This window comes from Artemia franciscana, chromosome 18 (genome assembly GCF_032884065.1).
Source record: "Artemia franciscana chromosome 18, ASM3288406v1, whole genome shotgun sequence".
NCBI lineage: Eukaryota > Metazoa > Arthropoda > Branchiopoda > Anostraca > Artemiidae > Artemia > Artemia franciscana.
The window spans coordinates 33,881,038-33,908,412 of NC_088880.1; the positions used below are offsets into that span (position 1 = coordinate 33,881,038).

The 27,375-nt window shown below is 36.3% G+C and overlaps 2 protein-coding genes across 3 annotated transcripts in view; one reads left to right on the forward strand and one right to left on the reverse strand.

The window, feature by feature from the left end:
* LOC136038903 (uncharacterized) overlaps positions 1–10,288 on the reverse strand; it is a 70,540-nt gene extending 60,252 nt beyond the window's left edge. Inside the window, exon 1 of the mRNA XM_065722383.1 lies at positions 10,249–10,288. Coding sequence (XP_065578455.1) covers positions 10,249–10,272 — 24 coding nt within the window. The 5' untranslated portion in view covers positions 10,273–10,288. The remainder of the gene's footprint in view (positions 1–10,248) is intronic.
* Positions 10,289–15,436: 5,148 nt separating this feature from the next.
* LOC136038904 (uncharacterized) lies at positions 15,437–26,738 on the forward strand. 2 transcript variants are annotated; one of them, XM_065722385.1, is made up of 3 exons: positions 15,437–15,558; positions 21,961–22,045; positions 26,051–26,738. In XM_065722385.1, the coding sequence occupies exons 1-3, from the start codon at positions 15,541–15,543 to the stop codon at positions 26,647–26,649; spliced, it is 702 nt and encodes a 233-aa protein (XP_065578457.1). In that variant the 5' UTR covers positions 15,437–15,540; the 3' UTR covers positions 26,650–26,738. The 2 variants fall into 2 exon arrangements, with proteins under 2 accessions (XP_065578457.1, XP_065578456.1); XM_065722384.1 differs by lacking the exon at positions 26,051–26,738 and adding an exon at positions 24,001–24,782.
* The last annotated feature ends 637 nt before the right edge of the window (positions 26,739–27,375 follow it).

A 27,375-nucleotide genomic window follows, 5' to 3' on the forward strand; every position in this document is an offset into this window, starting at 1 on the left:
TAGCATGGAGTTAAACTTTAAATCAGAACTAAGCAAATTTCAAATGAACAGGGCATATTATTCCAAAAATACAAAAGTTTAAAAAAACATAAAAAACTTAAAAAAAATGAAAATGAGAACCACTGGTCTAGACAATTCAATCCTAGTGAAAGCTTACCCCGCACAAGTACCCTTAACATCTCCACGCGTACAATTGAGTCGGCAAAGAGAAAGCATGACCTAGGACGAATTTCTTATAGCAGTGGTACTCAAACTTATTTAGGCACTGTACCCCTTTTTACCCACAAAACATTTTAGACACCCCTTATTGGGTACTGGTACTATGCAAACTGTAGGCAAAATATAAACACAATTACCACTTTTAGAGTTAAAGGGTTGTTAAATATTTTTTTTGTTGATGGGCCGCGTGTTCCCTTTTTTCGTACCCCCAATAGGTACGCGTGCCACACTTTGAGAGCCGCTGGTCTAGTGCATAAATCCCTGATTGAGAGAAAAAATGTTTCCGTGGCGTTATTGTAACAACAATCAAATTGTAACAACGTTATTGTAATCGTTAGTTGTAACGTTATTGTAACGTTAGAGTGTATCGTTATTGTAACAACGATCAAAAATTCAACAAAAAATAAGTTTTTTCAACTGAATGTAAAACGCAAAATCAGAACTGAAAGCGAGCAGAAATTATTGCGCATACGAGGGGGGTTGCTCTTCCTCAACACTTCGTCCTTTCCGCTAAAGTTTGAATTTTGTCTAGATTCCTTAAGAACGACTCCTGAAACACTATATTCGCTTAATTAGAACAATAAGAAGCTTTTTTTAAGTACTAAAAACCTTAGCATAAAGATCGAGGTGTTGAGGAGGGGGCAATCCCCCTCATATACGCAATAATTTTTGTTCGTTTTACGTTTTAATGCTGCTCTCTACTTTCAGTTGAAAAAAGGTGTTCTTTTTATCTAATCACATAAAGGGGCACTTTCTGCAATGACGGGTGAGAAACTGATTTGGAATGCAGTTCCTAATTTCTCATTTCGATAAGAACAAGAGCTAAGAGCTCGTATGGCACTTGTGACGAAGTCGGAAGAGCTAAAAGCTCATATGGTATGAGCTCTAGCAAACTTCTAAGAATCAATAGATTAATTTGAAAGGAAAATCAGAGGCTTCATGCCGGTTGGGATTTAACATAAGAGCTCTGAGACACGAGGTCCTTATCAAAATTAATTAAGATCCGATCACCCACTCGTAAGTTAAAAATACCTCATTTTTTCTAATTTTTCCTCTCCCTTCAGCTCCCTCAGATGTTCGAATCGGGGAAATCGACTTTATCAAGTCAATTTGTGAATGTCCCTGACGCGCCTACCAATTTTTATCGTCCTAGACGTCCAGAAGCACCGAACTCGCCAAAGCACTGATCCCCACTAACTTCCCCAAAGAGAGTGGATCCAGTCCGGTTACGTCAATCGCGCATCTACGACATTTGCTTACTCTACCCACCAAGTTTCATCCCGATCTCTCCACTCTGAGCATTTTCCAAGATTTCAGGTTTCCCCCTCCAGCTGCCCCCCCCCCAAATGTCACGAGATCTGGTTGGGATTTAAAATAAGAGCTCTGGAACACGAGCTTCTTCTAAATATCAAATTTAAAAATACCTCACGAACGGTAACCCGTTCTTAAGTTAAAAATACCTCAATTTTTTTAATTTTTCCAAATTTACACCCCCTCCAACTCCCCCAAAGAGAGCGGATTCAGTCCAATCATGTTAATCACGTATCTAGGACTTGTGTTTATTCTTCCCACAAAGTTAAATCCTGATCTCTCCACTCAACTCCCCCCAATGACACTGGATCCGGTCGGGATTTAAAATAACTGAGTTACGAGGTCCTTCTAAATATGAAATTACATTAAGATCCGGTCACTCCTTTGTAAGTTAAAAATACCTCATTTTTCCTAAATTTTCAGGATTGAACCTCCCCCCAACTCCTCCAAAGAGAGCGAATCTGCTCTGGTTATGTCAATTACGTATCTAGGACTTGTGCTTATTTTTCCCACCAAGTTCCATCCCGATCCCTCCGCTCTAAGCGTTTTCCAGGATTTTAAGTTTTCCCCTCCAACTCCTCCTAATGGCGAATTCGGTCGGAATTTAAATGTGAGCTCTAAGAAACGATATCCTTCTCAATATCAAATTTCATTAAGATCCGATCACCTGTTCGTAAGTTAAAAATACCTCATTTTTTCTAATTTTTCCAAATTAACCGTCCCCCTCTCCCCCCAAATGGTAAAATCAGGGAAAAGACTATATCCAATTTAATCTGTTCTGGTCCCTGATACATTCACCAAATTTCATCGTCCTAGCTTATCTGGAAGTGCCTAAACTAGCAAAACCGGGACCGACAGACCGACAGAATTTACGATCACTATATGGCACTTGGTTTTTTTCCAAGTTCCATAAAAATGGGGATTGCTTGTACTGATATTACAAAAAAACTACTTGTAAATCTTTTGCCACTGATTTGATACTTAAGCCAAGAAATTGCTGTTGGCTGAAGCTACCGTTTCTACATGTGCTACAGATAGACAAAATATGATTGACAATGTCGGAGATATGACTAGATGTCTTGATCTCTGTGATGAACGTAAAGTGGTATTACCCCGTTTTGTCATTTTTGAACCTGATGAGGCGGCTGTAGTGCTCTGTGAAACAACTGCTACATTCGTTCGAAAATTCAACGAGTTAAGCCTAAAGATCAATAACCTGGTTGATTCTGAAATGCTCAGGGTTCGTATAACAGGCTTCAAATCCGACTTATGCAGTAGTCTTGAAGACCCCCCTCGAAAGATCTTGACTATGGCGTATCGTGAAAAGACTTTTAATAATACGAAAGAATCGTATTATTGAATTAAGCCCTGTAAGAATGCTTGGCGGCTTATTTTGTCTGATAAAGATGTTGCTCAGTCAGTAGCACAGGCTCTCAACGATCATGTTCAATCTTTGAATGCCAAAGGGAAAAGCCCGCCGTATTTTGGAATTGTTAGCTAGACCCCTGATTACATCTGATAATTTCATTCAGCTAGTAGCAAGCTGCTCTGAAGATAAGCAGTTAGGTAGAACGCAATCCTTTCGTCTCAAATTTTCTGAAAAGGCACATCTCGAACAAGCCTCTCATAAAAATTTATTGGTCGGATATGAGCGCCTACCTATTAGCAGTTCAAATTTTTGCCTATGCAATATTAAAGCTGTCAACGATTCGGCCAGGCTGAGAAACTTGTAAGAATCCCCTAAAATGTGCAAGATGTTCTGGTGATCATCCAAAAACTAAGGATAATCAGTCCAAGAGACCTAAGAAATGCGGCCTATGTGTCTCAGTTGACCACCCTTCTTACACGCTAAGTGTCCAGTCACACAAGCAGCTTTGGGCAGAAGGTGCATCAATGCCTCTTAAAGGACATTATCCCTGAAAACTTTACAGTTGATCCCTTGAAAAGGGGTTAAGATGGTGTCTTAGAACAGATAATCTAGCTTTCATTGCAGGTTAGACATAATTGAACAATGGTACATTAAAAAATCGAGTGTTAATTAAAAAATAAAATAGATAGAAAAATTTAAATCTTGCCACAAGTTTTTACTGGCGCGATGAAAGTGCTTTAGGTCAAATCGGCTATTCTACAAGTCGCAGCTTGTCTGGTCATATAAACTTGAAAGCTATTGATAGTAGTTTAATGTAAAGATGTACTAATTAAACTTCTAGAAAAATCATTTAGCTTAATTTACGACAGTCTATCCGGTTTTGGATACAGCCAAAGATTAAGGTAAACTGACAAATGACGAGGTTCGGGCTCACTTTTGACAAGACTAAATTAAGATGACGGGTTTTTTATTGTTTTATAAAGTAGAGCTGTGAAAAGAGTCAAATTTTAGCGTAAAGAGCGGGCCGTTGAGGAAGGGACAGCCTCCATCATATACGGAATAATTTCTGTTCGTTTAAGTTTTAATGTTGCGCCTTACTTTCAGTTTTACCCTAAAGAGGGAAAAAATCTGTAGATGGAAGATCTAGAGACCGCAAATTAATCTAAGTATTATTGAAAAGTTATATGTTGAGTATCCCAGTTTCAGAGGTAGTAATATCATCTCAAAGAAGTATGTGGTCATACAAAATGAACGGTTAACACACATGGTTATTTTAAAGCTTCATCAACTTTTTGACCAATTTGAGGTTTGATAAAATCATGTACCGTGATGCATACTTTCATTAGAGACAAGGAACGGTGGATCTTGGGGTAGGTTAGAAAGAGAGTGTGCCTAAAAAGTGTTTTTTTTTATGCCCAAATTTTCAAACTACCCATGAAGCTTCAACCTGATGAACTAGGATGTATACTGGGATAAGGGGTAGAAACCTGTCTCTAATATCTCTTGATTCCTAAGAGTAATTTTTCGGATTAAGCCTTCAATATGAGCTAGCAACTTCGGGCTAGCAGCTCGACTCTTATTTTAGAATTTTTATGAGTCTAATATAAATATTCATACAATGTTATATATAATATTCATGTGTTTCCAGCACAAAAGAGAGGGACGTGGAGAAAAATCAGAAGTGCCATCAGGAAATTTTCAAGGGGAGCGGGGAAGTACCAGCAGAAGCTTTGTTTTTCCCAAGATTTAAACGGGAATGTTTTTCATTTTATTTATTATTTATTTATTTTCTTTATTGCCCACAAAAAATGAGAAGTAGGCTACAATATAATATAAAGAAAAGACAAATGATAACGCTTACAATAAAAAAATATCAAATATTGATCAAACACAGAGAAAAAAAGATACAAAAACACTTGCTAAATAATTTAGCCTATAAATCATCAAGAGCCAGAACTGTTACTAAAAAACGGAAATAAATTGTGGCCTAAAAGGATAATTTTCGCCTTGTCTTCAAACGTTTTATATTTTTTCTTTATACAGACTACAGGATCCTTCACTTTAGCTTTAAAACAATCTCAGTGTTACTAAAAGAAAGATTTATATGCATTTTTCAATGTTTTCTTGTTGTCCAGCGAGAAAAAGCGGGGATTTTCAGATAAATAGAAAAAGAAGTTTATAGTGGGGGGGGGGAGGGTAGGTAGAAGTAAATCTAAAATCTCTCTTCAGAATAAGAAATTTTATTTTGAATAAATTCAAAAAAAATTAATGCAATCACATAATGTAAGTACTGCGTGGTGATAGGGGAATAGGGAATTCCCCTATAATTGAAGATAAAATATGGAGAGGTGGGGAGGATCATGGTTACTACCAGGAAAATTCCTAGGAAGGAGTTAAGTGCTACCAGGAATTTTGTTTTTGTCAAAATTTGAATTGGAGTATTTCCCATTCTATATACATTTTTTTACTATTTCTTATTTTTATGGGCAACCTTGACCCCTTGGCCTCCATGCCAGCGTCTATACGAGATGTTCTTATAAAAAACGATTTATTCAAAGAACTCACCTTAAAAACGATGGACATGCTGATATTATTATAAATTTTTGATGTTTCAGACCCCCCCCCCACCTAAAAGACATTTGGAGGAGTTCTCTTTTTCAGGGCTGATTATCATTCTCGAAGTAATGTTATGCGAATAATCAATTTGAGGGTCTTGAACATAACAACTCTCAGCAATAAGCTGTAAACAAAGAGCGCCGCTTATTATTTATATTTAAACTAATTTTAAATATACTACAGTATTGAATTAGAGCTGTACGTCGAAAGCATTTTAGACATAAAGATTAGAACACATAAAGATAAGAATTGAAGTCCCCGAAACAGGGTGCGGTTTTCAGGGAAATTATGCAATTAGCCCCAACATGTATGAGAACGTGAAGCCACTATCAATATGGTGTTAAATTTCTTAATTTACCAGATAAAGATGGTCACGCATGCGACCATCCTTATTCCGTAGCACAATATTACCAAGAGAGGAGTCTTTCGAGTGAACGCTTAAAGTGCCACGCTTAAAGTGAAGCCACTATCAATATGGTGTTAAATTTCTTAATTTACCAGATAAAGATGGTCACGCATGCGACCATCCTTATTCCGTAGCACAATATTACCAAGAGAGGAGTCTTTCGAGTGAACGCTTAAAGAGCCACGCTTAAAGTGAAGCCACTATCAATATGGTGTTAAATTTCTTAATTTACCAGATAAAGATGGTCACGCATGCGACCATCCTTATTCCGTAGCACAATATTACCAAGAGAGGAGTCTTTCGAGTGAACGCTTAAAGTGCCACGCTTAAAGTGAAGCCGCTATCAATATGGTGTTAAATTTCTTAATTTACCAGATAAAGATGGTCACGCATGCGACCATCCTTATTCCGTAGCACAATATTACCAAGAGAGGAGTCTTTCGAGTGAACGCTTAAAGTGAAGCCACTATCAATATGGTGTTAAATTTCTTAATTTACCAGATAAAGATGGTCACGCATGCGACCATCCTTATTCCGTAGCACAATATTACCAAGAGAGGAGTCTTTCGAGTGAACGCTTAAAGTGAAGCCACTATTAATATGGTGTTAAATTTCTTAATTTACCAGATAAAGATGGTTACGCATGCGACCATCCTTATTCCGTAGCACAATATTACCAAGAGAGGAGTCTTTCGAGTGAACGCTTAAAGTGAAGCCACTATCAATATGGTGTTAAATTTCTTAATTTACCAGATAAAGATGGTCACGCATGCGACCATCCTTATTCCGTAGCACAATATTACCAAGAGAGGAGTCTTTCGAGTGAACGCTTAAAGTGAAGCCACTATCAATATGGTGTTAAATTTCTTAATTTACCAGATAAAGATGGTCACGCATGCGACCATCCTTATTCCGTAGCACAATATTACCAAGAGAGGAGTCTTTCGAGTGAACGCTTAAAGTGCCGTTTTTAAGCAACAAATGAGATCAAACCAAGAAAAAATACAACATTCCAGAATTATGGTCCGTAAAACAGTTATTTTAATCAAAAAAGGGCAAAATGTTATCGAGCAAAACACATGAGTAGTATTGAAAGAGTTTCTATACCCCGGTCTCAGAGGTTATATTGACGTGCAGTATACAATTTGTCCCTGAACATAAATGCAGTCCATAAAAATGAAGCATAATTATAGACCGTTTATCATTTAAAAAAACGGCTACAGAGTATAAGAGAGTGTTTTCCCAATTGTAAGGGGAGAGGAGTACTCTTTTAATATTGCACTGAAAATACCAAAAGGTTATTTGGAAATCTACGGGGGCGATAACTATCCCTTCCCAAACACCAAAAACAAGAAGAACAATAGGGAATTTCTCAAGATTTACGTCTCGCTATCCCTTCCCTCCTCAGTAGGGACCAAAAAATGCGTAAGAATATCTTATTAATTTTTATGTCTCGTTTTTGAGCTGAGACGATCTATAAGCTACCTGATTTTGGTCTAAAGTTATGCACGGCAGAAAGTTTGTGGCACCGAGCAGTAAGTAAAGAGTGACGCTGCTCAATAGTAATCAAATTTTTAATTTGCCTCTTTTTTTAGCTGAGACCATCTATAAGGGCTGTTGATCTAAAGTCGTGTGTGCTAGATATAGATCTCAATTTAAGAAGTTTCAGCCTTGTATGCTCCCCACCAGGCACGTACGCAGGAATTTTTTTCTGGGGGGGGGCCAAAACCATCGAAACAGCAGATATAAAGTAGCACTTTTTTATTTAGTAATGCAAAAACTACGTATGTCGGAAAATACAGACTAACTTTAATGTGTAGTATTGTAGCGGATGGGGGGGGAAGAAGACTGAAGCCTCAAAAGTACGGTTTAGGCTCAGGTTATGTTCATCAAACAGTTCGTGGTAACGAACTGTAGTAAGGAGCGACCCGGCTCAATAGTAAACAAAACTCTAAAAAACAGAATTTTGATGCTAAAATATACATCAAAAGAATCAGATTGTCATGCTGACTTTAAATATATAAGTTTCATCCAATTTAGTCTTTGTCATCAAAAGTTACGAGCCTGAAAAAATTTGCCTTATTTTAGAAAATAGGGGAAAACACCCCCCCTAAAAGTCACAGAATCTTAACGAAAATCACACCATCGCATTCGGCGTATCAGAGAACCCTATAGCAAAATTTTCAAGCTCCTATCTACAAAAATGTGGAATTTCGTATTTTTTGCCAGAAGACATATCACGGGTGCGTGTTTATTTTTTTATTTTATTTTTTTTCCCAGGGGTCATCGTATCGACCAAGTGGTCCTAGAATGTCGCAAGAGGGCTCATTCTAACGGAAATGAAAAGTTCTAGTGCCCTTTTTAAGTAACCAAAAAATTGGAGGGCACCTACGCCCCCTCCCACGCTCATTTTTTCTCCAAAGTCAACAGATCAAAATTTTGAGATAGCCATTTTGTTCCGCATAGTCAAAAACCATAATAACTATTTCTTTGGGAATGACTTACTCCCCCACAGTCCCTGGGGGAGGAGCTGCAAGTTACAAACTTCGACCAGTGTTTACATATAATAATGGTTATTGGGAAGTGTACAGTCGTTTTCAGGGGATTTTTTTTTTTTGGTTTTGGGGGTGGGGTTGAGGGGAGGGGGCTATGTGGGAGGATCTTTACTTGGAGAAATATGTCATGAGGGAACAGAAATTCAATGAAAAGGGCGCAGAATTTTCTAAAATTACTATAAAAAAAACAATGAAAAAATAAACATGGAAAAGTTCTTTCAATTGAAAGTAAAGAGTAGCATTGAAACTTAAAACGAACAGAGATTATTACGCATATGAGGGGTTCTAGAAATACGTTAGCATAAAGACTGAGGTATTTAGGAGGAGATAAATACCTCGCTCTTTATGCTATAGTATTTTTAGTAATTTCAACTATTTATTCTACGGCCTTTCTGATTCAGGGGTCATTGTTAAAGAATTGGGACAAAACTTACGATTTAGTGTAAAGAACGAGGTATTAACGAGGGTAAAAACCCCCTCATATATATAATAAAAATTAAAGAATATAAAAGTTTGTTACGTAAGTTAATTCTTAAGTTACGTATATTTTTTACTAATAAAAAAATTCATTAAAAATTAAAATTTATAGTTGCTTTTTTATGTAACCGAAAAAAATTGCATGGCAACTAGGCCTCCTTCCTCACCCCTTATTTCTCGAAATCGTCTGATCAAAACTAATAGAAAGCCCTTTAGCCAAAAAAAGAATTATTATGCAAATTTCATTTTAATAATTTATCTACGGAGAGCCAAAATCAAACATGCATTAATTCAAAAACGTTCAGAAATTACAAAAAAAACTAGTTTTTTTAACTGAAAGTGAGGAGCGACATTAAAACTTAAAACGAACAGAAATTACTCCGTACATGAAATGGGTTGTCCCCTCCGCAATCCCTCGCTCTTTACGCTAAAGTTTGACTCTTTGCCACAATTCTGCTTTTTAAAACAATTAAAAGCTTTAGCGTAAAGAGCGAGGGATTGCGGAGGGGACAACCCATTTCATATACGGAGTAATTTCTGTTCGTTTTAAGTTTTAATGTCGCTCCTTACTTTCAGTAAAAAAAACTAGTTTTTTTATGTAATAGCGATTTAGAATCAGTGATTAATCTATTATATCGCACTGAAAGGGAAATTTTAGGGTTAACAGTGCAATATGGGTGCTGCGGGGGTAGTTCTTCTATTGCAAAAACGTAGATTTTAATGAAAAATGATTGTTTCTGAAATTGATCCATTAAAAGCTGTACTTTATCCTGAAAAGGGGGGACAAACGCCCTAATATCAATTATAATTCTATTTTGCTGTGGAAAGCAAACCCTCTTTACAAAAATTAAATAACAGTACAATTGCTAATTACTTCAAAGAGGGTAAAAAGTTAGACAGAAAATGGATTAATAATTGGGTAGTTACTTGACCGGATAATTGCATGCTGTAAAATTCCCCAAAAAAGGCTTCACACATGTATCTAGATTCTTAATAAATGTCCTATTTTTGTTAGAAATCCCAAGAAACCAAGGGGAAATTAAACTTTTCACAAAATTTCGGGGGGGGGGCGAAGCCCCCCCCCCCTGAGTACGTGCCATCTCCCCACCATAATTATTTGACAAGAAAAATATTAATTACTGGTGTAAACTCTTTAAAATGTTAGGGGGGAGGATAATAACTTTCACTATCCTTTATTATGTCTCAAAAGGATGATATAGTTTAGATGTGCGCAAAAATTTATTTTTCAAAGCATTTGCGTCGGAAAAACCGAAGTAGAAAAAGGCATTACGAACCAAATTTTTCAGTATATTTTTCATTGACGTTAGTAACAACACTGAGAATATAGTAAAATGATTTTCTATTGCAATGATGTTATAATATGCGAATCAGGTCTTCAGTGACCTCTTGCAAAGATCACGAGAGTTGCCTTTTCAGAAAGGGTATTTTTTTCATCCCGTTATTCAAGTCAAGTCTCGTTTCAATCCAACAGTTTGAGCCTGTCTAGGTTTGTTTTGCAAATAAAAAAAAGTTCCTCGAAATGAAGTTAAAACGCAAGATTAAAGACTCTTAACTAACAGAAATCATCCTATAAATATATGGGGGGAGGCAGCCGCACCATTTTATTTGATATTTTCCTTTAAAACTGGTTTTTCAATTTTGGTAACTACGGGGTAAGGCTCATCTTTTCCAAGGTTATCTCTAAGGGGCCAACCCTGATTCAAGGTTGTCGTAATTTTATCAAATTCAAAAATCTGAGTCTAAAATGCACTCTTTGAGGCTTTAGGCTACCCTTCTTTCCCACAAATGACCATTTAACTTGCTCCTTAAATATTGTGTTGCAATTATGCAATATTGCAATTTAAACCAAGTATCAAATTAATCTCCTCATTTTTAAAATATCGATGCTGACAATAGACCCATGGTCCTTTCCCATCTCTGTGTAGTTAATTACATGAAAATATCCTTAAATCTTTCACGCTATAAACCTCATTCCAATAAGAAGGGAGCTAAGCACCCTTGATACAATCAGTTTTAAAATGTTCCTTCACGTGCAGGAGGCTTATGGGATAATTCCATCTTTCTAATTGTTACAGAACTTTCCATGAAAACTTGGACAATTTGGGCGTTCAGTGTGCTTTCTAAGACTTCAGGCAACTCCTCCCCAGTAGAAATATCGAATGACTTTCTCCTTGAACTTGATGTGAACCTTGAGCCTCAGAAAATGAAAGGTCCGATACCGATACTTTGGCATTTATTTACATAAAAAACAAAAATATAATCCATTACAGTTTATATTATAAAAATCACTACAGGAGGGAAAAATTTTAATTTTGGCTAACGCGTAGGGATTAACTATATAAGCATTTCTAAGGGAATCCTAAATTGAAAATAATAATAAAAAATTTACATAAATGTTTCTAGAAGCATCCTACACAAATTAAAATAATAATGAAAGGAAAAAAGAAAAGACAATTAAATTCTCTCAAACACCCCCAGGGTAACAACCCTCATCCAAATACAGCTCCCTCTACCCCAGCCCCTTCGACCCACTCCTCCCTCCAGCCCTATAGCCCACTCCAACAGAAGACTGTTGATAAATTTAAAATGTTTGATTGTCTCCGAATTGTACCAGAAAATTGCCAAAAACTGCACCTTATTGGGTATGATCTCTGTTTCAGAAATATAACTCGAGCTTTCCTTTTGAATTTGTCCTCTCTCAATATTCTGAGTCAACCCTTAAACAGCATACAACAAGTAAACACACATTTCAGAATATTATTCTCAAGAAAAATATGCAATTGCATTCTTATAGAGCTGATTTTTCTGTCACAAAGATGTCAGGTAATATATGCAATTGCATTCTTATAGAGCTGATTTTTCTGTCACAAAGATGTCAAAACCCTAGTATTTGATGTTCAGGATTTAAGCTTTTAATGCTTAACCCACCCTCCCTCCGAGAAAATGGTTCAACCACAGCCCTTGACAAAATGATATGCAACTGGTTTACAAGATGATATACAAGATGATTTTTCTTGGTACGGCAGCATTTTGTGAAAGATGTGTTTTGGTTTTGTATGTGATTAAATAAAAAAAACTAGTTTTTTTTAAACTGAAAGTAAAGAGCGACATTAAAACTTAAAACGAACAGAAATTACTCCGAGTACGAAAGGGGCTGTTCCCTTCACAACGCCCCGCTCTTTACGCTAAAGTTGTTTACTGTTTAATAAAATAGAATTGAGAGAAAGAGTCAAACTTTAGCATAAAGAGCGAGGCATTGAGAGGGTAGCAGCCCCTTACGTACTCGGAGTAATTGCTGTTCGTTTTAAGTTTTAATGTCGCTCTTTACTTTCAGTTAAGAAACTAGTTTTTTTTTTTAATTTCTGAACGTTTTTGAATTAATGCATGTTTGATTTTGGTTCTCCGCACATAAATTATTAAAATGAAATTTCCCTATTAATTCTTTTTTTGGCTAAATGGCTTTCTCATTGTTTTGATCAGACGATTTTGAGAAAAAAGGGGTTGGAGAAGAGGCCTAGTTACCCTCCAATTTTTTGGTTACTTAAAAAGGCAACTAGAACTTTTAATTTTTAACGAACATTTTTATTAGTAAAAAATATACGTAACTTAAGAATTAACTTACGTAACGAACTTCTATATTCGTATATTTTTATTATGTATATGAGGGGGTTTGTCCCCTCGTTAATACCTCGCTCTTTACACTAAAGCTTAAATTTTGTCCCAATTCTTTATGAATGACCCCTGAATGAGAAAGGCAGTAGAATAAATAGTTGAAATTACTAAAAATACTTTGGCGTAAAGAGCGAGGTATTTAGCAGGAAAAGAACTTCTTATATGCGTAATAATCTCTGTTCGTTTTAAGTTTTAATGCTACTCCTTATTTTCAGCTGAAAAAACGTTTTCATATTTATTTTTTCATTGTTTTTTATAATAATGCTAGAAAATCCTGTACCCCCTTCATTGAATTTCTCTTCCCCCATGACATATTCCACCATGAAAATATCATCCCACAAGGCTCCTTCCCCTCAACCCCCCCCCCCAACCACAAAATACCCCTGAAAACGTCTGTACACTTCCCAATAACCATTACTGTATGTAAACACTGGTCAAAGTTTTTAACTTGCAGCCCCTCCCCCGTGGACTGTGAGAGACTAAGCATCCCTAAAGACATAGATATTATGATTTTCGACTATGTTGAACAAAATAGCTATCTCAAAATTTTTATTCTTTGACTTTGGGAAAAAATGAGCGTGGGAGGGGGCCTAGGTGCCCTCCAATTTTTTTAGTCGCTTAAAAAGGGCACTGTAACTTTTCATTTCTGTTAGAATGAGCCCTCTTACGACATTCTAGTACTACTTGGTCGATATGATGACCCCTGAAAAAAAAAACACGCCACTTGTTATCGGTCTTCTGGCAAAAAATACGAAGTTTCACATTTTTGTAGATAGTAGCTTGAAACTTTTACAGTAGGGTTCTCTGATAGGTTGAATGCGATGGTGTGATTTTTGTTAAGACTCTATGACTTCTAGGGGGTCCCCCCTATTTTCCTATTAAATAAGGCAAATTTTCTCAGACTCCTAACTTTTGATAAGTAAGACTAAATTTGATGAAACTTATATATTCAAAATCAGCATAAAAATCCGATTCTTTTGATGTATCTTTTAGTATCAAAATTCCGTTTTTAAAGTTTCGTTTACTATTGAGCCGGGTCGCTCCTTACAGTTCGTTACCACGAGCTGTTTGATGAAAATAAATAAATAAAAAAAACTACCCAGACTTTACATACACGGAGGAACTATCAAGTTAATAGACCGTTTTCTAAATTTTGAGGTTGGAGGAGTATCCCCTACTCCCTATGTAATTATGCGTCTGAAAAACGTTTGAATATTGGACCCAAGAAATCTTTCTGCAATAAACGAAAGCCACGCTCTCTGAAGGGAGTCCTTCTATAGCCTCGTGTGAGTTTTCTTAAGAATTAAGCTCATTAGCTATAGCATTTTTTTAATCGTTCCAGAAAGTAGATTCGCTTATTTATATGTTGCTTTAGAACTGTTGGTCTTAGAGTTTTAGGAACTATTGTTAGGGACTGTTCTTTATTTACCAATCATATGATATGATATTACCAATGATTACCAATCATATGATATTACCAATGATATGGCTTCATCTATATCATTAGGATGATATGGCCATACATATCAGTCATTCAATGACATCCAATGTTATCCATATTATTGTGTGGTTTTATCTTAATTTACTCCCAAAATATTTTATGTTTGGGTACTCCGATCGCTCTCCTTCTTTTGAGCAATTTAGTAGCTATGTTACTAGACATTAATTTTTGGTGTTTTAACCCTCCTGAATAAATGTTTTGAACATTTACTGTACGACTGGAGGTTTGAGGGGACACCAGCCCCTAATATTTACGAAAATACCATATATTGTGCACAGCAAATACAACCGAATGAGGATTTCTTACATTCTTGAAGGATTTCTTTAAAAATACAAATATTATCGTATGAAGGCGGAAACCAGGAAAAATGCACTCCTTTACTCAATAATGGTAACCCTAAGTAAGATCGAACCCTAGATGATCGAAACTAGCATATTTCAATTTTAACATCAAAAGATACTGTCTGGTGAAAGTAAAAGCAGCATCAAATCCTAAATTGATCAGACATTATCTTTTATGACAATGATCAAACGGTCTATTTATCTTTCAGATGGTGAATTTTCTCCAAAATTTTGGGGATAGTGGATAGTGGACTATCCCCTCCTAAACGACGCCATTGGATAGTGGATTTCCTACCTTCAACTTTGATGTCTAAAAATTAATTCAATAAATTTTCTTTGTTTATTGTTTTGCTTTTTTCCTCTTGGTGATACATTCTGAGTGTTCGAATTACATAACCTAACATCAAACTTTACCTAACCTAAGTTTTTAACCTAACCTAAATTGATCAGACATTATCTTAGATACAAGACTGCTGTCACATCAGTTCAATTGCATTTACGAAGAAAGAGCAATATTAACCAAGAAATAGCAATTAATAGGTTTTATTAATAGCAATATTTAATTTTATAATTCAAGAAAAATGTGATTAAAACTTTGACTCGCGAAATCCTAAAATTCCGCAAGCAAATTTGCTTCAAATGTATTTATTTTAGGGGTTTCAATTCCGGGGGAGGGGGATTTCTTCTTAGGTTTTTCAAAATATCTTTTCTTGGTATTCTCATTTAAAAAAAGCAAAAATAAACAAAACTATCATCCCCCAACGCCCATAAAATTTGTGTGTATTGACGCGACTGGTTTAATTATATTACATTCCAAGATATTTAATGCTTTCAATATTTCAGTATTTGAGGCTTTAGAAAAAATAACCTACACATAGCCAAATTGTTGGCAGGAAACCAAACTGAAGTTTATAACAGGATGGAAAAATACCCTTATGAGAGAGGCAGCTCCAGGGAGCTCAATATTGGGTCACCCAAGACCTGATTCCATGCTATAATAGAAAATCCTTGTACCGTTTGATCAGTGTATAGAATTGACTTTTGGGGAAAACATGCACAAGATGAAATCGGTTCGTAACAGCTTTTTATGCTTATATTTTTCAAATAGATATTCAAGAGCATCATTTAGAAGGCGATGGGGCATTTACCCCCGTAAGATTTTGAAACATTATTTCTATAAATTTCCATTGAAAAAGAATAGACCCACTAGATATTGAAAAATGAACTTATTCATACCTCTATAAAAAAAAAATCGAAAATAAACATTGCCCCTCCCCCGTATTTTAGTGAATTGACATCGCTATAAATTTTATACATTCCAAGAAGCTTATAAAGAGAGTATTCCAAAAGGGAGCATATAGAGTAGCTTAATTTGATGCCATTCAAGATGTGTAACTTTGGATTTAGAACCCTTAGCTTGAATGTGATTACCAAATATTGACTTCCTGGGCTTTTTTTCGTAAAAATTCTTTTTTGCTTGGATTTGTCTGTAAGAAAAAAATTTCAACTATTTTTTTTTTTTTTAAATCCATAGTTTCTTTATAAGTTATGAATAGGCTTCCCAGCTTTGGGGGGTGTCTTGTATTTAGCTCAAGCATGCACACACAAATTTTCTTGGGAGGAGGCCCAATAATAATAATAAAAAAAACATTTGGGTAATCTGAATACGAAGTTCCCAAAAATCAAATGCAATTTAGTATGTCAGGGCTGGCGAGACCACCTCCTGTGTACGTCTCTGACGTAGCCCATGATAATAGCATTTAGATTGGAAGGCTGTTAAGCCACATACAAAATACACAAAATAAATTATGTTTTGTTTTGCATAAACCCAATTTCTTAAAATAGGATTAATGGGTAAAAGCCCGTTTCCATAATTAAACTGCACAATTATGCTTTACCAAATTTCAAATTCCTTTTAACTTCCAAGTATTTTCTGGAGATCAATATTTAAAAAAAAAAAAAATAAAAAAAAATAAATAAAAAATATGGTGATAATGTAGTATTTTATGATTGCATACCAAAAAAAGAATAAAGGAGAAATAAAATAACCCATTGAATACACTGAATTTAAATTCATGGAGTGTTTTTTATTCTTTTTCTTCCTTGGATGCATCGTGCGCTAAAAAACGGGGATAGGCATCTACCCCCTCATAAAAATACCCCCTAGGAAATAGCCCCCCCCCTCCCGTGGCTGGGTAGTCTCCGTTCATTTTTACTTATAGAAAAGGACCAGAAGTCTCAGTTTCTGATCTAATGAGCATCCTCTGAAGTTTCTACGACCATGAGGTGGAGGTGGGGATAAGGAAGGGGCAGTCCCCTTCCTACAGGGAATAAATTCTGCTCATTTTGGGGTTAAATTTTACTCTTTACTTTCATAATAACAGCACAGACCTAGAAAATTTCCGGAAATCAAGAAGGATTTATCAATTTTTCACTTTTGAAGCGTTTTTTAAAGTTTTTGTTCAAAACCCTATAGAAAAATACCCCCCCCCCAAACAAAAGTCACGGACACGGTCCTTGGGATTATGCACCAGTTTTTACTTCTATCCTCCCCTCGTCTCTTCCTTAGTACTGATTCTGTATTTATCTGAAGGCTCAATGGACGTTGGGATGTTTTGGCATTAAAATGCACCCTTTGAGGTATATCCATCCCTCTCTAACTAATCATTTATTTATAAGATCTAAAACAATTTCAGTGTCAATTTCAGTAAATCCTCATTTGTTTTACAATTCCAAACATTTGCATATAAAGGGTTTAAACTTCTACTATGGGATTCTCTTATTGTTTTGTAGTTAGGAAGGGAGGGAGATGCCTCAAAGGGTGCATTTTAATGCCAAATATTCCGACTCTCATCAAGTCTTCTGATAAATATTCAATTAATTCTAAGGGAGAGACTAGGTGAGGACGGAGGTAGAAAATTGACATAAAACCCCCCGGGTAGTTTCCAGGACTTTTTTTTTGGGGGGGGGTACAGAAAAAAATTAAAAACACATCAAAAATCTGAAATGGGTATTTAATCCCTCTTTATTTCTCGGACTATTTCTGGTCTGCGCTGTTATGGAAGTAAAGAGAAACATTAAACCCCAACATAAACACAATTTATTCCGTATTCAGGGGAACTGCCCTTTCCTCGTCCTAACCTCCACCTCATGTTCACAGAAATTTTGGAGGGTACTCATTACGTAAGAAATAGAGAGTTACTCTTTTTTTTACAAGTCAAAAGTGATTCGAGACCAACCAGCCGTGGGGGCTATTTTTTTTGGGGGGGGGGGGTGTTTTCCGAGGTGGTGGTATTTTCCGCGGGATGTGGGGTATTTTCTGGGGTATTTTCCACGATGTAATAAACACCGGCTCTCCTAAAGAACAGCGACGGGAGAGAGAGAAAAAAATCAGTGACTTTGAGTTTTCAGACACGCTTTCCACAGAAGTGACAAAACCGAAAAATTTTGCTTGATAAACAACCAATTTTTTAACCCTAATTTTTTATTTAATCCTATGTTTTTAAACCAGATTCAAAATTAAAGCTGGAATTAATTAGAATATCTTCATTTCGCAATCGCCTGTACCAAATCCTACCGTCTGCTAGATACACAGCTAGTCGTAGTCTGCCCGATTTTCTTTGAGAGAAGTCGAAAGGGTATTTTTCTCTGCATTTGCAGCGTATCTGGTTCTGTCAGGAGGGACTTTAGGACCTGTGAATAATCTTCCTGAACTGGGCAAAAGGCAAGATGAGAAAAGATAGATGAGAAAAAACAACTAACCACTCTTACCACGGCCGTGATAAGTTGGAAAAGGTGAAGTTGTGCAGCTTTGAGGAATCCATCTACAACTAAACTACAGCCCAGGAGAATATTAAGAATTTTAAAGAGTGACCCATACCTATAATTAATATAATTACGCCATTTATTGGCCAAATCGACAGTGCTGTTGGCAAAACTGCAACTTGCAATTCTGTAACTGAAAATATGGGTTGTGGATGCGCAAAAAAAGATGTAATCAATATGAATAGTCTCAATTTCCTGAAGTATGTCTCAAAGCCTTTTCTTGAAAGCCAAGGCGCTCTAAAACAGATAGAAGAAGGATTTGATTTTCAAATTAAAGCAAGGCAGTCGAAAGTTATATGTAATAGTTACAAGTTTGAGTTCATTGTTTCAAGGAGATAAACTATAAGATTTCCTTATACCAAACCCCTGACAGTTACTCATTTCCAAATTTTTTTACTATTTGAACTGAGCAGCGATACGGTTGTGACGCTTAATGGGGTCTGGGCCAAATCATCTGTGGTAATTAAAACCAATCAATAATAAATAAATAAATCATCAGTATAATAATAAATAAAGTAAAATAATAAATAAGTAAAAATAAGTAAAAAATAAGGTAAAAAAATAAAGTAAAAAAAATAAATAAAGTAAATAAAAATAAATAAAGTAAAAAAATTAATAAAGTAATAAATAAATAAATTAATAAATAAATTAATAAAGTAATAAATAAAGTAAAGTAAATAAAAAAAATAAAAAAAATAAATAAAGTAAAAAAAAGTTAAAATAAATTAATGTAAAATAATAAATAAAGAGCGATAATTAAATAGCACCCTTTGCCAGGAGAAACGCATCTAAACGCACTACGCACTAACGCACTAAAAACAACAATTTTAACGTGGATATAGGCTATCGATAGAATCTCCTTTCAACGGAGATTCCAAATATGTGAAATTCGTATTTTGATTTCATATGTCAATAGTTATGAGCAGAAAAAGATCGAAATATTTTTTCCCGAGTCCCATAACTCTGTTTTAGTCCCCTATTTAGTTCCAAATGTATACCCGTACAGAAAGATACTGAAACAGTCTCGTATCTTCTGAACAGTTGATCGGGCCCCCTTCTTGTTCTCAATTCTAAGTTTTCTTTTATTGCTTTAAAAATGTGTCCAATTTTAAATGAAAGTTCCCTTTTTATCACTGTTTAATCTAAGTCTTGGTGACTTTTTCATTTTTAGGGTGCCTTGATATAGGTGGTGCGGGGTGATATCTCGCTTCTTATTTCACAAAACTGTTTTCTTTGTAGCATAAAAGATTATATTTATATACTTACCGGTACAAATGGTGGAGATGCGGGAGAAGGCCTACTGACCATCTTCAGGGACTTATCGAGGAGGGGGGAAGCAAATGGTACCAGTAATTTTTTTTTCATCAAGGTTTAAATTGAAATATTGGGTTATATGCTTGCTTTTTTAATATTTAAACGGTTTGTTGTAACTCGTGCTAATAGTAACCGGAATTGTAAAAAAAAAGAAATTTGATATGAATATGTACATTAAAAGAAGTCACTTCTTATGGAGACTAAATTAAAATAAAACAGGTTTTTTCAACTGAAGTTAAGGAGCAACATGAAAACTTGAAAACGAGCAGAAATTATTCCATAGTACACCTTAGTGCCTTTAGTAATGGCAGTAGCAGCAGTAGCAGTAGCAGTAGTAGTAGTGGTATGCATATAGCAGCTTTTGGTTTGTTCAACATTCCCCTCAAGATGAGCTAAAAATTTCAACTTGCTCTTGGCTCTTCCTCAAATATCGCTCTTATGCCATTTTGATAACCGACATCAACATAGTATGGTTCGATTTGGTTCAACATTCCCTGAAAATGTCACCTCAATGTCCTTAGCTTCAGTAGCAGTATTAGTCGTAGCAGTAGTAATAGTTGTAGTTGTAGTAAAAATAATTTTACAGGCAATTGTAACAGTAGTAGTTGAACCAGTAGCTGTAGTAGTGGCAGTAGTGTGCACAGAGTATGTTTTGATTAGGTAAACATCCTCTTAACCTAACCTGACAGTTTGAGCTTAATATCCTATGCCGTTCCTGGGACATTGTTGATGTGCCCTATTGATATGCTTCAAGCATATACTGTTTTTTGTAGTTAAACACCCCCTAAACACTCTAAAAGCTTTATTTTTGTACCCGTAGGAGTAGTGAAAAAAAAGCTGTAGTAGTAGTAGCAGTATTCACATGAGCCTGTTGGTTAGTTCAACATCCCCCTCAAAGTGTCCTGAAAGTTTCAACTTAATCCCAACTGTTCTAAAGACATTGCCTATACGCCCTTTTGACAATCTGAATTCATATAGTACGTTTTGATTTAAGAGTTCGGCTTTTGACAAACTCCTCTTAAACATTCTTCCAAAGTTTCACCTTAATACAATTAGCCCCTGTAGTAGCAGTAATAGTAGCAGCAGTAGTAATAGCAATAGTTGTATAGGTAGTTCAATATTCCCCTCAACAGCCCTGAAAGTTTCAACTTAATGCTGTATGCTGTTCCTGAAATATAACTGATGCACCTTTTCGACAACCTACACGTGCATACTACCTTTTGATTTAGAGCAACATCCCCTCATCTTTCCCTGAAATTTTTATTTTTATATCCTTAGCTTTATAGTCGCAGTAGTAGTAGCAGAAGTAGTGGTAGCAGTAATAGTAGTAGTAGTAGCAGTAGTAGTAGTGGTAGTAGCATGCAAATACTGCCTTTTGGTTAGTTCAACATTCCCAACGACATGAACTGCAAGTTTAAACTTAATGCTCTAAGCCGTTCCTAAGACATTACTTGTACACCTCTTTGACGACCTGCATGAACATAGTGTGTTTGATTTAGTCCAACTTACCACTAAATATTCCCTTAGGTTTTAACTTTTAGCCTTAGTAGTAGTAGCAGTAGTCACAGTAGTAGTGGTAGGAGCAGTAGTAGTAGTAGTAGCAGTAGTAATTTGCATACATAGCCTTTTGGTTAGTTGAACTTTCCCCTCATCGTGCCCTGAAAGTTTCAACTTTACACTCAAGGCCGTTCCTAACATATTGCTGAAACGTCCTTTTTACAAACTGTAAGCGCATAGTTTATTTAGTTTTAGTTCAACTTACGCCCTTTTGACAGTTTGTACGCATATATGGTGTTTTTATTTAATTGAACACTCCCCTCAACATTCTTTAAAAACTTTGCCTGAATGCAATTGGCCCTTTGGACACCAAGGGCCAAACATTGTCCCTTTTTCGATAATTGTAACTATACATATATGTTAACAATAGGTAAATTGTATAGTTTAAAGACCTTGCCCCAAAGGTTATAGGGTGGGTAGTGTCATCACCATAGGCATAGATGTTGAACCTTTCAACAATGCTGAACAAAATGGCTATCCCAAAATTTTGGTCGAAGGTCTATGGATAAAAAGGGGCATGAGAGGATAACTGGTTGACCTCCAATCACTTTTGACTCTTAAAAGAACTATAACTTTCGATTTCCAATCGAACGAGACCCTTCAGAAGTTTCTATGACGACTTCTTCCATACTTAGTGCCTTGGCGGAAGAAAATTATTATTGCATTGATCCTACTTTGCTCTTTAATCAGGCAGCGCTATTGCGCTGCCTATGATAGTATCAATAACTTAATATCAAATATGTTTACAAGTATTTTTAGTTTTTTTTTTCTTTTAGGTTGCAGTTTTCGTTTACATATTGGGAGCATCTTTGGCTTTGGAACCTGAGTACAGAAACAGTGGAGAGGAAATTGTTCCTGAAGGTACTTCTTTTTCTTTGACCATTTGACCTTTTTCGTTACAGTTGTTCAAATTGAAACTTTTTTTGCTTTTAACCTCTTTTGATAACATGGCCTTTTTCATTTTTTTTTATATCTAGTTTTTTCATGGCCTTTTCTTCAATCATTAATGAGGAGCTGACTATTCCAGAAAGAACTTCTTTTTTAAGGACAAATCCTATTTACGAAAACTGTATTTATAATTTCTTAAGCACATTAATTTGACTTTTCGTTTAATATGACGTTTGCAAAATGGACATTTAAGGGAAGAGGGGAAGAAGCCTTCTTCTTAAGGAAGAAGCCCATCAAGAATAGCTTAGAGTATATTTGGGTATTTAGCTTTACGAAGTCCATCTCACATGTGTTTCATTTTACTACTACTACTACTGCTAACAACTCATCGCAGCACTAAGCCGTCTGAGGCAAAAACAGCAACGCACGCTCCTCCTCCATCATAATATGCTCAAGGCCTCCCACTTTCACCCTCCCAGGAAGTTCCCAGTTCCCTGAAACCTTTCTTTACGACATCCTCCCGCCCCAACTGCGAACGACATGATTTTCGTTCAGCCCTAAACGGTTGTCCGAAAAGGACAATCTTTGGCAATCTATCATCCTTCATCCACAAAACGTGCCCTAGCCATCTAAACCTTTCTCTTAATATAGCCTAGGAAGCAGGATTGAACCACAATTTTCACAAAGCCTATTGCTTGAAATGCGGCCAGTCAGCCGGGTACCCAAAACAATCCGTAGGCAGTTTCTCTGGAAAACATCTACCAAATTTTCCTCCGTTTTTCGTACCGCCCATGCTTCAATACCATATTTGACTCCAATATTCTAATCTTGGTTCGCAGACTTATCCTCCAATCCTTCCAAGTTTTTTCAACTGAGTAAAAAAGCCCTGGCCCTCGGCTATTCTACTTTTAACATTTTCACTTCAGTGAGTCAAAATTAAAGTAAGCAAAATTAGTGCCGATATCAGATACAAGGTTTTTTTTTTAGTCTTTCAATTTGAAAACCTAAGACATCGATACCCGAGTGAGGTAGGAGAAGACTTTACTACGAAAATTTTACTCATTTAAGTGAATATCCCTGTTTTATTCTGTTTTTGTTTTGTGTTTGTCTGTAGGAGGAGAAAGCGGTTGCAACTCAGCATTTTGTTTCTGTCTCAAATAGTTGCATGGCCAATCTAGTTAAAATAGCCAATGACAAGCAGGTGAAAGCATTTTTTAGGGGGGGAACTGAGAGGAGGGATCGAAACTTGTCCAAACTATGAGAAACAAGCAACTTAACTGAGCTTTAGAGAAAATAAGGGAACTAAAAGAATTTAGATGTGGGAAGGTAGCTTAGATCCTCTTTGCTGAGTACAAATTTTATTAAAAATATTTGCAGCGTCATACTTAATAAAGTAGAAAATACAAATTTGCATAATTCTTATCAAAACGACGACATCCATTTGTAAGTGATAAAGGTAACGAGGGCTAAAGGCCAAAGCTGCCATCCAAGCCTACCGAGTGCCATTAAAAAGCCCATGAAACGTGGTTTTTTGCCAAGTACATATAATAGTATATATGTTTGTAACATATACGTGTATGTATACGTGGGTGTGTCCGTGACCGCGCAGGGACGTTGGTGTGTGTGTTTTGTGCTTGCGCGCATATATAAACATATTTCAAACAGTCTTCGCTAACCGTAGGTTTCATCCTTTAGCATTAAATATAGCCTCACGTAACTCCCCTACAGTCTCTTTTATGAGTTTTTGTGCTTTCTGAGTCAATCAAAGGACCATGAGGGATGATCTGCTAAACAGCTTTTGTTATTAAAAGAAGGAATAATATACATTTTCATTATGATTTTTCCTATTTCAGAGAATGATCTATTCATCCCTCTTTTAAACTCTCATATTTTAGTATCTCCTCCAACTGTATTTTCTTTTTATGTAGTTGTTGGTGACGGTCCAGTCGAGCAGGAAGATCAGCAAGACGAAAACCAAAACGGTTTCGGAAAACTATTAATAAAAAAACAGGCATTACCAACACTAAGCCAATTTCTCAGAGGCATGCCTCAACAACAGAGCTTTTTCGTGCCAGAAGCTTCTCAGTATGATCAGAAATTATTTAGATTTCAGCCCGCATATCAACTCAATCCAGCTGCCTTTGGGCCAAACCAATACACCCAGAGCTTCCAGGCAGCTAAGATCTATCAACACCCCGTGATCACAGGAGTCGAACGTCAAGCTCCAGCTGCCATTATGCTGGACCAATATACCCCAAGCTATCAGACAGATAAGGTAAATCAACAGACCCAAATCACCGGGTTTCAAGGTCAAGCCCCAGCTGCTAGTCCTAGATTTATATTCCTTGCGGAACAAAATGGCCATTGGACCGCGTGCAAGCTTCTTTTGGGTTGCGTTGACATACCATTTTTTGGACATGGTCATAATGAACATCATGGCCATCAAGAACATCACGGTCATAAAGAACATCATGGACATGACCACAAGTGGGCAAGCGGACATGTCAAAGATAAGTGGACAAGCGGACACGTCAAAAACAAGTGGACAGATGGATATGTCAAAGACAAGTGGACAAGTCAAGATGTGTCCAACATACAATACATAATTGGCAGCTATCTATAGCCACTAACAAATTATTAACAATGGTGAGGGTATTTATTCTATTTGTCCTTATTTTTAGTAAATTTGGAATAAAATTACAATTTGTTTCATGTTATAATTTTATACTAAAAGGCCATAGGCAGCTAGAGTTTGTCTTTCGCTTTTATTTCTTGAGTTTTTTTCGTTTTTTGTTTTGATGATAGAGAGCCTTATCTGTTTCTGCGTAGATTTTAAGAAATTATTCTCCAATATTACACAGTCTTAATTATTTAACTTTGTTATCTAAAAATACTCCCTAAGCATGAAGCTAGGTCACGTGATGTAAAACTACAACTGGTTTTCAATTTTTATGGCCACTAGTTCAATACGACAAGCCCCTTGAGGAGAGGTGAAAACGCACTTATTCTTTCCAGCAAACATGCACAATTCCTTAGACCTAAAACGTAGGGGTCTTCATTCCAATGAACAACTAATGTGTCTGCACAGATGCTGTCTTGTATAACTGATCACGATAGGTTACTTTTTAACAACTGGGGTCTGGTAGAGCCTAGTTGCTTGAGGCTACAGTTTTTTTCAATGATAGTTTTTTACGTAAAATGATGGTCAAAGGCTAACCGATCAACAGATTCAGATAGGAAGATAAATTAAGTTAATTCTGAAAAACCAAAGGATTTAGACAAGGCTGTATCCAGGGGGAGAGGGGTTTGAATCCCTTCCCCCTAAATGTTTGTCTGACTCATAAAAATGTAACAAAAATGAATGTAAACAAAATTTTATTCGTTTTTTAAAGTTTTTTGTAACGTTCCTCCCAAATAAAACCTTTTCTAAACCGTCCCCCGCAAAAAAAACTGGATAAGGCCCTGGATCCAGAAACAGAGAGTGGATGTGAGGAAATCGGAAAGGTAAAGTTTTAAAAACAATATTAAAGTACCAAGAACAGTTTCAGATCTGGGAAATCTATTTCTAATTGTGATGTGCAGGAAGAACATCGCCACTAAGTTTTGTCAGGGAGGATAAACTTTTCCATTGAATACGATTGGTTATCATCTCGCATAATGGCAATCGATTGAAACAGTCTCGATATTTTGATAGAAATAAATCAGGTTCGGGTCTTCTGCCCATAGCAAACATTGCCTCGCGTCTCCTCCTTAGGATCTTCAAAATTTCCGCTATTATCCGCTTTCAATAATTTTGGTTCAATCAAGTCCAGAATGAGGCTCATTAAGGGAAGGTCAATAGAATTATTTCTTCCTACTAAATAAAATAAAAGCACATATTTTATGGTAATTTGTCATACTTCAAATGGACCTTCAGACATTCCTCTGCCACACCCATTTCTGTTGTTTCACATATCTTCCAATTGTGTTTTTTTGTAGTTGTTGGTGACAACCCAGTCGAGCAGGAGGATCAGCAAGGTGATTATCAAACTAATTTCAGACGATTATTACTCCAGGAACAGATAAGGCCCGCGCTCAGTCAATTTTTCAGAGGCCTTCCTCAACGACAGAACTTCATTACACCACAAGTTTCCCGGTATGGTCAGAGTTTCTTCAGAGCTCAGCCTGCATACCTACTCAGTCCAACTGCCTTTGAGCAAGAACAATACTATCCTAGCTTCCAGACAGCTGAAGTCCATCAACAACACCAAACCCCAGGTTTCCAAGATAAATTCCAGGCTACGTTCAAGCAGCAACATAATCCGAGCTACCAGAAAGATGGAGCATATCAACAACCACAGATTACAGGGGTTCAAGGTCAAGTCCAAGCTCCAAATCTTAGATTTATATTTCTTTCAGAACAAAATGGCCATTGGTCCGCTTGCAAGCTTCTGCTAGGTTGTATAGATATACCATTTATCGGACATGGACATCACGGAAATGACCACAAGTGGACAAATGGACACAACAATCACAAGTGGACGAACAAAGAAATGTCCACAATACGACACATAATCGGTGATATAATTAATATATAGACTTACAAATTTAATAACAGTGGTGAGGGTATTTATTTTATCTTTTTTATTCTCCTAATAAGTTTCAGAATAAATTATAGCTTGATTCATATCGAAATATTATACTACAGGGCTACATGCAGACTGTGGAGGCAAGAGGCTTCTGTAGCCCGAACCTTGGCTCAATTTAGTGAGTTGATAGTTAAGACACTTAGACAATTAGGTCTACAGTAAGGGGATAATAAGGTAATTGATCCTACAGGGCTGAAAATCCAGCCCTTCGTTGAAAATGTGCGTTCACAGCAATTTACATTTCATTGTCGATAGATAATTAGCTCATAACTTAATTATCATACTTTACTGTGTGAGTAACCCCCACCTGCGAAACCTGTTTGTCATGGGCACCACAAGGATAATGACCCCCTGTAAAGACACAATCTAAAACTTTACTTTGAGATCTAGGCTCCTATGGATTTCCCCCCTTCATCCGGCTTTTTTCCTTGGAACTTCTTAAGCCCTTGTCATTTTCTTGAAGATGTTATTTGTTGATTCATTTATAGCGCTTTTATTTATCATACCTATTCAATATGAAATCCTCCTTGGTAATATTTGCCAGAATAGTTAGAACGAGATTTGTCAGACAAACCCTCAATGAAAAGCGCACTGCCTATGACCTTAAAATTTTAATAATATCAAGGATATACACAGAGAGGTTTCATGGCCAAGAACCACTTAAAATCCTATATG